This window comes from Myotis davidii, unplaced genomic scaffold (assembly GCF_000327345.1).
Source record: "Myotis davidii unplaced genomic scaffold, ASM32734v1 scaffold425, whole genome shotgun sequence".
Classification (NCBI taxonomy): Eukaryota; Metazoa; Chordata; class Mammalia; order Chiroptera; family Vespertilionidae; genus Myotis; species Myotis davidii.
The window spans coordinates 4,345,652-4,358,202 of record NW_006296413.1 but is presented as its reverse complement, the minus strand read 5'-3'; the positions used below and the strand labels follow the sequence as shown (position 1 = coordinate 4,358,202).

General features: G+C 61.2%; 1 protein-coding gene across 1 annotated transcript in view; it reads right to left on the bottom strand.

The window, feature by feature from the left end:
* The window catches only part of NRXN2 (neurexin 2), a 116,296-nt gene that overhangs the window by 3,276 nt on the left and 100,469 nt on the right, over nucleotides 1-12,551 (bottom strand). Inside the window, exons 21-23 of the mRNA XM_015568978.1 lie at nucleotides 11,602-11,927; nucleotides 9,492-9,570; nucleotides 4,166-4,177 (exon numbers count right to left, since the gene is read on the bottom strand). Coding sequence (XP_015424464.1) covers nucleotides 4,166-4,177; nucleotides 9,492-9,570; nucleotides 11,602-11,927 — 417 coding nt within the window. The remainder of the gene's footprint in view (nucleotides 1-4,165; nucleotides 4,178-9,491; nucleotides 9,571-11,601; nucleotides 11,928-12,551) is intronic.

Here is a 12,551-nt window from a genome sequence, read left to right as displayed (position 1 = left end):
TGCCGGGTGTGTTCCTCGCAGATGGCACCACAGCCCCCCACCCCTGTAGGAAGCACCCTAGGGCTCCACTGCCAGGCCAGCCTGCCACTCTGCAGCCCGGCTGGCGGCTCACACTCTGCTGATCCTTCAGACCACAAGCTCCAGCCACCGGGCCGAGCCACCCTCGGCCACACTAGCCAACAGCAACCAAGATCTTGTCCTTGAACTCGAAGTCTTGCTGAGTATCTCGGGCTGCTTTTTTTTTCCCACCCCCCCCCCCCCCCGAGCAGCGGCTCACCTGCACCCCAGATTACGAAGCCCCAGGCCGCCAGGCCCCCCGGGGGCTCAGCCACACTGAGTCACGCAGCCAAGAGCAGAGGTGTGTTTTGGAGCTGGGCCGTCCTGCCTGGCTTTCCTGAAGAATGCTGAGCCTGGGGTGGGCGTCAGGCTAGGTCCGTGGTCGGCAAACTGCGGCTCGCGAGCCACATGCGGCTCTTTGGCCCCTGGAGTGTGGCTCTTCCTAAGCCTTAGGAGTCCCCTAATTAAGTTAATAACAATGTACCTACCTCTATAGTTTACGTTTTAAAAACTTGGCTCTCAAAAGAAATTTCAATCGTTGTACTGTTGATATTTGGCTCTGTTGACTAAGTTTGCCGACCACTGGGCTCGGTGAACCACTGGCCTGCCCAGTCCCTCTGTGGCTCGGTGAGGCCAGGAAAGGGCCGGGCTCATCTCCGTGCTGCAGTAGCCTGCCAGGCGGCTGAAGCTAGAAGGCCACAGACCTGTTCTGTCGTTAATTCCTGCGTGGCCTCACTTTCTGGGCCTCCCTTTCCTCGTTTATAAAATGAGGGTGGGACCAAGGCCTGGTTCCCAATTGCCTCTGGCCGACAGATGAACGCAATTTGTCCTCCCCTCCCCGTCTGAGCCCAGACCCAGAGGATGCCCAGCACCTGGTCCCTGGGTAAGGGGCAAACTCAGCTCCGAGGAAGCGGGCAGGGCACCCCTCTGGATGGACCCTAAGCACATGTGGGGACCTCACCGCTGGCCCACCCCCCTGCCCCCTCCTGACCTTTGCCTTCTGTTCAGAACACCTTCCCCTGCTGACGTCTCATCGTGCAAATCTGCCAATCACCTCCTCCTCCAGGTGTGAACTCACTGTAGGAAAGGCCGACGGCCCCTCTGTCTCCCTGACACCCAGCACTGGGCCTGGCCAGAGTGGGGGCTCGTGGTCTTGCCCAGGAAGGGAAGGCGTGTTCATCAAGCATTTCCTCTGAGCCAGGCCAGGCTGGAAGGGGGCGAGAGCCCCGCTCCCTGGCCAGGGCAGCTGGGTCCTGAACACCATTTCCCCACCCCACCCAGGAGCCTTGCCCTGCGGGCCCTGCTTTCACCCCGAGCCATCCCTACTTTAGACCTTAAACTAGACCACCAGTTGCTCCTGGAAACTTCAGGATTGAGGCTTGCCAGGCCCAGGGCATAGGATCAGGGATACTTGCTGGGGACACCTCATGCCCTAGAGCAGCGGTTCTCAACCTGTGGGTCGCAACCCCTTTGGGGGTCGAACAACCCTTTTCACAGAGGTCTCTTAAGACCATCAGAAAGCACATATATAATTACATATTGTGATCAATCACTATGCTTTAATTATGTTCAATGTGTAACAATGAAAATACATCCTGCATACCAGATATTTACATTACGATTCATAACAGTAGCAACGAAAATAATTTTATGGTTGGGGGTCACCACAACATGAGGAACTGTATTAAAGGGTTGCGGCATTAGGAAGGTTGAGAACCACTGCCCTAGAGGCTGACCAGGGCACAGGCCTCGGCTCCCTACCCTCCTCACCCCCATCTAGACGAGGGTATGCAGGGGCATCAGACCTCGGGCCACAGACAAATCCTGCCCAGCCTGGGGCCCCCACAACCATCTCCTCCAACGTGTTGGGTTTTAGGTCCTCAGGACACACTGGCTCCCAGGTTCCCCTGCGCTGCCTCGCCTGCCTCTAGAGCCCCCCAGGCCTAGTCACACGGACCTCTGTCCCCTTCCCTTCAACTCCCATCTGCTCCATGGCCTCCATACCTGAGTGCCAGCCCCACCCCTGCTCTCCTGGGGGCTTCTCCAGGGCCTTCATCTGCCCAAGGCTGTCCTGCCTTCACTGCTTCCCCCCCACACACACACCCCCAGCCACAACTGACCCTTGTTACCGCCATCTCGTGGTCTATACATCTGATTCCAACCCCACACCGCTTCCTCCCTGCACCTCACCCCCAGCAAGAGAACGGCTATCAGACCCCACGCTGCCCCCCTTCCCTGACGCTCTGAGGCTGGCCTGGGCTCTGGGGCCGTCAAGTCTCACACAACATGGGTACTGGGCTTTCCTGGGCCTTACACTGGTCCCGGAGCGTCAGGCAAACCTGCCCAGCGAGGACTTAGCAGGAGGGGTGGGTTCCCAGAGACTCCTCACTGGGGAAGTCTAACGGGGGCTCCCCAGGCCACCCCTCCCGCTGGGCATGTGGGGGTGCAGACTCACAAAGATGCTGGTGCCTGGGACCCTGGGTGCAGCTCCACACAAGGGTGCACGTTGGGTGGGGTGCCCCTGGGTCTGGTAAGGACATCAGCAGCCTCCCTTCCCTCCCCTCCACTCCCCTCCTCCAGGCAGCTGCGGCATTTGGGAAATGCAGGTGCACTTACCACGGATGCCACCCCTTTTGCTCTGAAACTGGATTTCAGTCCCACTTGCTAGAGGATTCCCTTCTGGCAAGGAGACCACCAGCCATCACCAGGCACCTCCTCCCCTAGACCCCCTCCACCCCCGGCCCGCCCCCCATCACAGGCCCACACGCTGAGCCCCGCTGCCTTTAGGGAACAGAAGAGCCCTGACTGGGAATCTACCCACGAATCCCACTCCCACCAAACAGGATGTACCTACCCCCAAAGGGGGTTAGAACTGAGGCTGGATGTCAGAAACCAAGCAATCAGCTGGCTAAGGCCTCAACCACCAGGTGCCCTGCCCAGGCCGAGGGCAAGGCCAGTAGCCCACAGGGCATTTCATGCAAATGAGAAAAAAGGCAGCCATTGGCCGGCCACAGCCTGCAGGTGCGAACAGCATCTCGGGCGCAATTGGACAAAGGCATCCTGTCCTCCTGGTGAACACAGCCCCGCCCTCCGGGCCCAGGACCCATGGCTGGGCAAGCAGGGCGCTGGCTAGACTTCAGCCCTCACTCACCTTTTCCAGCAGAGAGCCACCCGCGTAACCGTGCGCCATGACCTGAAGGACAGGGCCCCTCCCCACCCGGAAACACCAGCCCAGCAAGGGTAAGCACCAAGGTGGATTCAAGGTCAGAGACGGAGGGACTTGTGTGCACATGTGCAGGAACACACCCTCCGAGGGCCTGCTTCTGGGCACTGGGCGTGTCTCTGAGCACGTGCACACATGAACCTCGATGGCTCTGAGCATGTGAGTGCGCATGTCAGCGAGTCTGACTCTGAACAGACGTGTGTGTACATAAGCGAACCCCTGGCTCTGGCCTGAGCTCGTGTGCGCAGGTGTGGAAGCGTGGATGTGCCCCGCGGGTCTGCGCACACGCCCTGTGTTTCCGGGATCACCTCTTTCCCCAGACTCATTTTCCCCATCCGCTGGGTAGTGAGAGTAACTTCCCGGATTCCCTTGCGCTTAGGTGTGGCCGTGTGACTGAGCAGTGGCAGTGCCGGCCCGTGAAAGCCTCCTGTGCGTGACCCTCCACGCCTTTCCCCTCCTTCCCGGGACCTGTGACCACCTGTTGAAAACGGGGGAGCCCCACATGGAAGGAGGCTGGATTCGCAAAGCGCCCTTGAGGCAGAGCCTGCTGGTCAGGCGCCCGGGGCTTCCCTTGTCGGGGTGAGACACCCCCGAGATCCTAGGGCACCTGTTACAGAAAAGGATGCTGCTCTCACAGGCACTGCCCCAGAAATGGTGCCACTGGAGCCTGCGGCCCTCATGCGACCACCCAGGGACACAGAGCAGCAGCTGGACAGAGGAGCCAGGTGACGCGGCTGCAAGGCTGTGGCACCAGCGTCCTGATGACCAGGGGGCGGCCGTGCGGAGGCCGAGGCACCGGGGACCGCGCCAGGAAAGAAGCCGGGGCGACTGCAGCCTCTGCCTCCTGCTTTTTGTAACACAGACAAGCAGGAGACAAAGTTCAGCAAGAACGTGGAGCTGCAGAGATGAAGGGAAGAGAGGCGCCCAGAAATGCGGGGCCTGAAGTGTCTGAAGAGCCGCTGCTTCCAAACCCCAAGTCGTAAGACAAGATAGAAACCGGCTTTGGGGGGCCCAGCCCAGGGTGGCCGCCTCCCACCAACTGCTGAGTCAATGCCCTCAAGACAGTCACCTCTAAGTCAAGACAGGCCTGGGCAGAGGAACAGGAAGTGAGCTGCTGGGAATGGTCTAGAACAGCGGTTCTCAACCTGTGGGTCGTGACCCTTTGGGGGTCGAACTATCTTTTCACATGGGTCACCTAAGACCATCGGAAAACACATATATAATTACACAGTTTTTGTGATGAATCACTATGCTTTACTTATGTTCAATTTGTAACAATGAAATTGGGGGTCACCACAACATGAGGAACTGTATTAAAGGGCCGCGGCATTAAGAAGGTTGAGAACCGCTGGTCTAGAAGGATCCCTGGGTGTGGCTACTGTCACTGAGCCTTAACACAACCTTTGGGGCCTTTCAAACACGCAGGAGCCGGAAGTGGATGTCAACGCTACAGGCCCCAGAGGATATTCCTCCGACACCCACTGCAGAGATGGCTCTGGGGAGGGGAGACCAGGAAGCGCCTTCCAGAGGGAGCGGGAGGGCCCCGGAGGAGAGGGCGTTTCTCCCAGCAGCAGAGGGGGGTTTAAGGACGACCCTGCCCACCGCAGGCGCTGCCCTGTGCTCTGTGCTGGTGGACTTCTTTGGGCTAGGAGCCGGGAGCCGGGAGCCGGGAGCCGGGAGCCAGGCGCCGCCGCCTCCCACTGCCCTTCTGGAGTGGGAGGTTGACTGTGGGGGCTCTGGCCACCACTGTATTCTGGGTGTGTGCTGGGCTGTGAGATCAGTTAGTTCATGGGTGCCAGACCCCACATGGGTGCTGAGGAGCCAGGCCAGTCCCCCATGGAGTGGGCGGCCACCTCCCCGACATCCTCACCTTTGAGGTCACAGCCCTAAGTGCGTGGGTTTTCGGTGTCCCCCTTGGGGAGGGGTGGGTGTGCTCTGTGGGTGGGAAGAATGGAATGGATCATTGGTGACCTGAAAACCAGACATATTACGTCACTAGCTGGTCACTCTCTGTTTCTGCTTCCTCCTGGGAGCACAGCAAGGCCGCACCTCCCGGCCTTCCTGGAAGGTAGGTTGTGCCATGTGACAGCTCCAAAGGGCAGAATCGGCAGGAGCAATGTGCACCTCCCGTGCAGGCCTGGCCCACAAACCCTCCCCTTCGCAAGCCTCCCACATTCGGGAAGCCACCCCGTGAAGATGGAGCAGCTCCAAGGCAGAAGGAGCCTGGGCCCTGCGTCGGCACTTGGGGAAGAGCTGCCCGCACACAGGGACACTTGTGCATAACTTCACGTGACGGGGAAATAAATCTGTTACACCACGGGTGTTGTGCAGCGCACCTGTTCTAGAACTAGTGTTACCTTAAGACACTCGGGGTCTGAACACATCTGTGCCTGCGTGAATCTGAACTCAGTGTGAGTCTGAGAATATGTGCATACCCCTCCCTAGGCAGCTGCACGGCTTAAGTGCAGTAGGAGCTGGGTGGGCCAATGTAGACCCGTGTGAGTGTGCGTGTGTGCATCACTGTGGGACTTGGCACGTGTATGCATGCCTTGAGGGGTCTGAGCATGTGTGTGTCTCTCTGAGCACGTGAGTGTACATGTACGAATGAGCTGTTAGTCTGAGCTGAGGTGAGCCTCTCAGGCTCTCTCCTGGCCAGTGGGGGAGGGGTGCCGGTCTGTAAGTCAGAACAAACGTGTGCAAGGACATGGATCCCTGGATCTGGGCACACAGAGCCTCCCTGGAATGTGCACACGTTACCTCGTGGTCACCGTACAGGTGCATTTGTGTGCACACAGACACGCTCTGTGGGAATGAGTGCCCATGAGGCACCTGAGAGCATCCCTTTGAGGGTCTGAGCACAAGTGTGTACTTGGGAGGAGCTAAAACGTACACTTCTGTGAGCCCGAATTCCTGCGTGCTTGTGCACGTGTGCACCTGTACCTGGGCAGGTCTGAGCACACTGTGTGTGTAGCTGTTCTGAACATGCATCCATGCACCTGCAATTCTAAAACCTCTGTGAGCAGCTGGAAGTCTATGTGTGTGTGTAGGATCGTAAAGGTCTGAGCACACGTGTGCACATGTGAGCTGAGCATGGATATGGAATTCGGTGAATCTGAGGACATGTACATGTATGTGCCTCGATGGCACGTACGTGTGTACATGCTCAGGCCTGAACATACAAGAGCATCGTGTCTGAAATATGCAAGTGCTCCTATAGATCTAGCATGTACTGTCACTCTGAGTATGCATGAGGAATGTGCATGCTTCGACAGATGTGTGTGCGAGCGTGCCACAGTGGGTCTGCACATGTATGTGCAGCTCTGAGCACATGCAAGTGCTGTGGTGCATTCAAGACACGCTGCATCTGCATCTTGGTGTGGCTGAGCACCTGGGTAAGTATGAAACTGTGGGTCTGAGCAGGTGGGCATCTGTGAGTCCACACCTATGTGTACATATATTTGGAGCTCTAAGCACACATGTGCAAGACTGTAGCTGAGTACATGTGTGTGCCTCTGTTGGTCTGGGTACAAATGGCATGTGCCTTCTAGTTTGAACACATGTATGTACCTGTGGAAGTGGAGACATGTGAGCTTGCTGGTAGGTCCGTAAACGTGTGCATGGATGTGCTCGTGCGTGCCTCTGGCCAGACTTGTGCGTGCGTATGGATGTGAGCCAGGCACTTCCTGCGGGCAAACTCAGATCCCTACAGGGGCCAGGCCCGGAGCAGTGTGTGGGTCAGGCGCTGAGACAGTGCGGGGCGGTGGGTCCGTTACCCACTGTGAGTGCATCCGAAGCCACGCCCACGCACAGAATGTAAACACTGCGTCTGGCAAGCAATACCTTTGTGACAGGGCTGCCAACCTCAGGTAAAATGACCGTGTTGGGTGATGGTCTCACCCAGCTGGGGGAGGGGCCATGGAGCCTGGGGTCTGTGCAGGCCCAGGTCATGGGAAAGGGTGGAAAGATGAGCGGGGATGATTCTGGCTTCACACCTGGACCCAGAGAGGAGGATCCGACAGGCAGAAGGGGTGCAAACATCCTGGGCTCAGCCCCTGGCAGCCACAGTCTCCCGCAGGCCGCCTCCACCTCCAATGCTGACCTCGGGCCCGATGAGGCCTGGTCCTGTGCCAGAGCAAAGGCCTGCAGTGGGGGGCCCGATCTGGATCCGCCTGGGGAGCCCTGCAGTAGTCCTGGTCTTTGCCTGGCCCCCCATCAGGATGACAAGAGTCCAACCTGAAGTTGGCAAGTGCAGGCAAGTGACACGTGTCTGGGGAGCCCATGGCTTCTGTGGGTTTCCTCCGGGGGCTCAGCGTGCATTCTGTCTTTTCTCCCTCTTACTTTAAAGCTGGGAGCCAGGCTAGCCCACCACCCTCTCCCTACCCGCTGACTTCTATTCCTTTCACCTCCACCACGTACGCAGCCCTTTTCCCAGGCAGAGCTGCCAGCGATCAGTGCAGTCCCCTCAGCCCTTCCTCATCCCCTCCTCCCAGCACAGCCACCTGCACCTTCAGCATCACACCAGGCCCCTCGAAGACTCGTCGGGCTGGGGCTGGGAAGCTAGGACCTCGGTGGACAGTGTGTGGCCCTGGTGTGGCCCAGGGAGCCTGTCTCTGCATGGTGGCCACCCGGTCCTCATTCCTCTCTGTGTGCACATGGATGTGCGCCTCAATGGCTCTGAGGGTCCTGGACACCTCCACTCACCCCAGCGGTCCCCATCCCAGAGTGTGGACACGGCGCATGTGTGCAAACACGCGAGGTGGGGCCAAGTGCAGCCCTGCACCCCAGAGCCCTACCCCAGGGCTCTCATGGACCATCCGTCACTGTCACGGAGGCACGGGCACCCACAGGAAACCTCAGGGAGTGACGAGTCGGAGGGATAAAGCCAGTGGAGGAGGGGTGCTGGGCTCCCGCTGCCCGATGCCAACGCTACGGTGCAGTGTGAGGGTGCAAGGGAGGGAGCAGCCCCACAGAGGGGACTCCACAGCGGAGGGCGGAAGGCGTCTGCTCCAAGAGCACAGGCCCTTGGCTGCACATGGGGGGCCTTTGCAGCCCAGCAGCCTGGGGCTCCCCAAGTGCCGTGGGGCCCAGGGCCACTAGAAAGATGCCCTCCGCTTTGGTCTACAGGGGGACATAGAGGGCAGTTGGGCCTCAGCCTCTGGGCGTGAAGGCCTGCATCCCAGAACCCCACCTTTGGTCTCCAAAAGCTGAGCCACTGCCACAGGCCCCACCACATCCCTTCCGTGGTTGTGGCCCACACTCCGCGTGAGCATCTCTTCTGGGGCTGGCAGACCCCCCGGGCCCATCCCCCAGGCCAGGTTCACTGGATGGACCCCGGTCACCCTGTCCACCTCGGCTGACCACATCACCTCCCTGAGCCTGCATGTACCTGCCCAGCCTCCAGCCTCCCAGTACCGGCAGCCCAGGTGCCAGCTGCTGGAAGGTCATCAGGAGACGCCTCTGGAAACCCAAGCAGGGGATGCGTGCTCCGTGGGCTCGGCCAGGCTGCACGGGGCGGATGGGAAATCTGGTCCCTCCCCCTTTCCCACCCTCAGCTTCAGGCATGAGGACCTCAGCTCCTCTCAGCCACCCTCCCACCTGCTCAGGTGAGCAGCCCTTGCACTCCCTGTGCCACTCCCCGCCCCACAGTTCTCAGTCGGCACTCAAGGCCCACCCTTGCTTTGCCAATCTGGTCTCTCTGGGGCTGCACTGGAAGGAGCAAGCAGAGGCTGGACAGCCACCCCCGGGAAGCCTTCCCTCCCACCCCGGCCCTCCTACCCAGCTCCTGCCCTGGCTTGGCTTGGCAGCCCTGGCAGAATGTCTGCCCCCCCCGCCCCCCTCCAGACTGGGGATGAGGAAGCTTCAGGATCTAGCAGCGACCTCCTCTACTAGTGACCAAAAGAACACCAGGCTTAGGGACTGATGGGAGTTGCAGTTCTGGACCCAAGAGCTGATGGGAGTTATAGTTCTTAAACCTGCCCTCCCCATCCCCTCTCCCCCAGGGCTCATGGGAGCTGCAGTCAACCCCAGACCCCAAGCTAAGGACCCCGCTACCTCTGAGGGCTGGGGCACACCACTGCCTCACCGGAGGGCACTTGAGGGACCTGGGGGGTGGGGGGGGGCGGCAGTAGGGAGAGGAGCTATCAGGGACAGTCGCCCCCCTCCCGTCACTGTCACATGGGCCCGGGGCGGGGGAGGGGGGAGAGGCACTCACCAGTACTGGGCTCACACTCCTCCAGGTCCTCATCATCACTCGGACACTCAGCCGAGGCCACCAGGAGGTCATCTGTGTTCTGGGGGTGAGAGGAGGGGTGGGGGAAGAAGAGGGGTACCGGTGGGTCAGCAGACCCCCACCTCTTGAGGTATAGGATGGCACATGGTCAGGGGCCCTGGGCTGAGACCACACCTTGGTCCGTGCCCAGCTCTATCATCACTTGGGTAACCTGGGCCTTCGTTTCCCTCGTTGCAAAGGGAGAGTAAACAGCACGCCCTGCAGTGGCCCCCTCAGCTCCTGGGGCACCTGGGGAGACTGGACACCACACCTGGGACCTCAGGGCTCGGGCAAGGTCCCCCACCACCGGGGCCTCTGGAGGCCAGCAGGGGCTGAGAGGGGGAGCCAGGCCTGGGGGGCTCCTTAGCTCCAGCCTGACAACCCCATCACCCTCATCTCTCTCCCAACCCCCTTCCCTGAGCCAGGGAACCAGGCTGCACACAATAATTAGGGCTGTGGTTGTCATGACAACGGGAGTCGACTTTGTCAGCATTTTGTCTTCTGATTGCAAAGAAAGAGAATCCCCAAGATGAGTGAGTGTAAGGGGGGCCCTCTGGGGGTGTTAGGGAAAAGACCCTGGGAGGGAAACCCAGGGTCCAGGCAGGAAGGGAGCCTGGGAGGCTGCTGGATGTGGGGGGAGGGCCTGACTGAAGGTCAGGATGGGAGAAGTCTGGGGTGGGGAGGGGAGGAGTTAGATCCTGCCTCTTCCCCACCCCCTGATCTTCAGACACTGCTGCCCTCACCCAAGGGCTGGGCAGCCTCCCCTGGGGGCCCTCTCCACAGCCATGACCCCAGGGTCCCCCCTCTGCTGCGTGGATGGCCTGCCCATCACCCCGCACTGCATCTGAAGGCTCTTCTGGCCCATGTTTGAGGGCACTGGGCTTGTTGGATGCCCAACCTTGGGGGAAGCAAGGCCGTTCTCCCAGGATCCCCGCCCCTTAGGGCAAGGCCTGGCGTCCGAGGGCCCTCGGTGTTCTTGGGAACGAAGGCAGAGCAGAGGGACGGTCCGCCTGTCAGCCAGTCCCAGGGTCCCTGCAGCACAGACTGGCCAAGTGGGGCCTGGAGCTCATGGAACCCAGGCCTCAGGGACAGACGCCCAAGGCAGGATGCGCCCCCCTGCGGCCGGAATCCCGCCCTCAGCCTGGGAGGACGGAGGCCCCTCTGGGCCCAGAGGCCCAACAGCCAGAGAGCGGGGGACAGAGCAGCTTGGGTAGGGGGCAGGGTGACCAAGCCAGGTCCACCGTGCCGGGTACGCGCACTCCCTGGGCCAACAATCCTTGCGGCCACAACGAGGCCAGGCCCCCGGCTGCCTCAGTGAGTCACACCTGCTCGATGGCGTTAGCCACCAGGAAAGCCAGGCTGGGTCCGCCCCAGGGGGGCTCATTCCCCAGGCACAGCCCCTTCTGCTGCTCCTCTGGGTACCAGAGAAGACAAACCCCTGGGCGGGACCTGGGCAAGCACCTGAGCAGGCGGGTGGGCACTGTGAGGGGAAGCCCCCACACCCCCTGAGGGCACCGAGGCTGCGACAGGCGATGCTGGCCCAGGGTCAAGGACGTGTGAAGGCAGGAACCGGATCTGCATGCCCCCTGCAGGGTCCCAACAGTCAGAGGCCGCTCTGGGCCCGCGCCAGCCTCCAGGGGCTGCCATGCCCGTGAGCCACTATTCCTCTAGTGCTGCCACCTCTGTGCCCAGAGCAATGCCATCTGGTCCACGTCTCCACTGGCTGCCCACAGCACTGGGCATGGCTTCCATTACCAATGGGCAGAGGGTCATTCCGCCCTCCCCCCCAGTTCAGACTTCCTCCCTCTTAAGTGGCGGTAGTCTTCCCTGGTCTAGCTGGGTACCAAACCGCCCCTCAGCTCTGGGGACGGTCCCCTAGAAATAGTGGGCACCTCCCCATCGGGGTTGCCAGGGCAAAGGACACGTCATGAAAGGAGACCTTGGCTGCTTCACCAGAGCCGTCACCACCACAAGGATCCCAGGCCCTCGGACCCTCCCCGGGTGCCCCACCCAGAGCCCTGCCACTGGTCTGCCCGCAGGGGGGGGGCTTCACCTGGGTGGTGCTGTCCCTCAGCGTGGGGGAGCGGCCCCGGCGGGTGGTGGTGGTGGCCATGGTGGTGGTGGTCTCCATGATGGTGGTGGCCATGTCGGCCAGCAGGGTGGTGGCCGTGGTCTCCGCGCTGAGCAGCACGGACGGCCCCTCCCCCACCAGGCGCAGGTGGCCCTCGGTCCGCACGTTGGGGTCGCTCTCGGCGGCCAGCGCCAGCACCTTGAGCCCATTGTAGTAGAGGCCGGACACCTGGCCCTGGAAGGGGCGGCCCTGGTCCCGGCCCCCGATCTTGATGGCAGCCTGGCTGTTGAAGATGGTCAGCTGGCGGCCTGGGGTCGGGGGGGTGGGGACGGGCAAGGGTGATGGATAGAGGAGGGACAGGCAGTGGGGGGAGACCAGGAAAGGAAGGGAGAATGGAGAAGAGCCAGGGGAGGGAAGGGAGTTGAGGTGGAAACCAGCAAGTGGGGGAAGGGAGAGAGGGAGACACGAGGAAGGGCAGAGACCAAAGGGAAAGTCCTTGTCAGCCACAGCCCCAGCCCAGCCAGTGGGACCCCAGGGGGGAGGGTCCAGGGCACACAGGGGCTGGGCAGGGAGCCAGCGCCCCCCTCACCATGCTCATGCCCTGGCCTTCCCATCCCCCTCTCCTCTGCTCTCCTCTCCTCTCCTCTCCTCTCCTCTCCTCTCCTCTCCTCTCCTGCTCCCATCCCCATCTGCTCCCTCTCCTTCCCCAAGCGCCCACACCCAGCATCCAGCCCCGGCCCGGAGGCCCTGGAAGCGGCAGAGAGAGGCGCAGAGGCCGAGACAGAGGAGGCCGCAGGCTGCGTCAGTGTTGGTGTGAGTGCATGTCAGGGCAGAGGGCGGACTGGACAGTGCAGGAGGAGGATGCGTGAGGAGGATGCGTGAGGAGGATGCGTGAGGGTGGGAGGAGGCGCCAGGGCCTCCCTCTGCCCTCC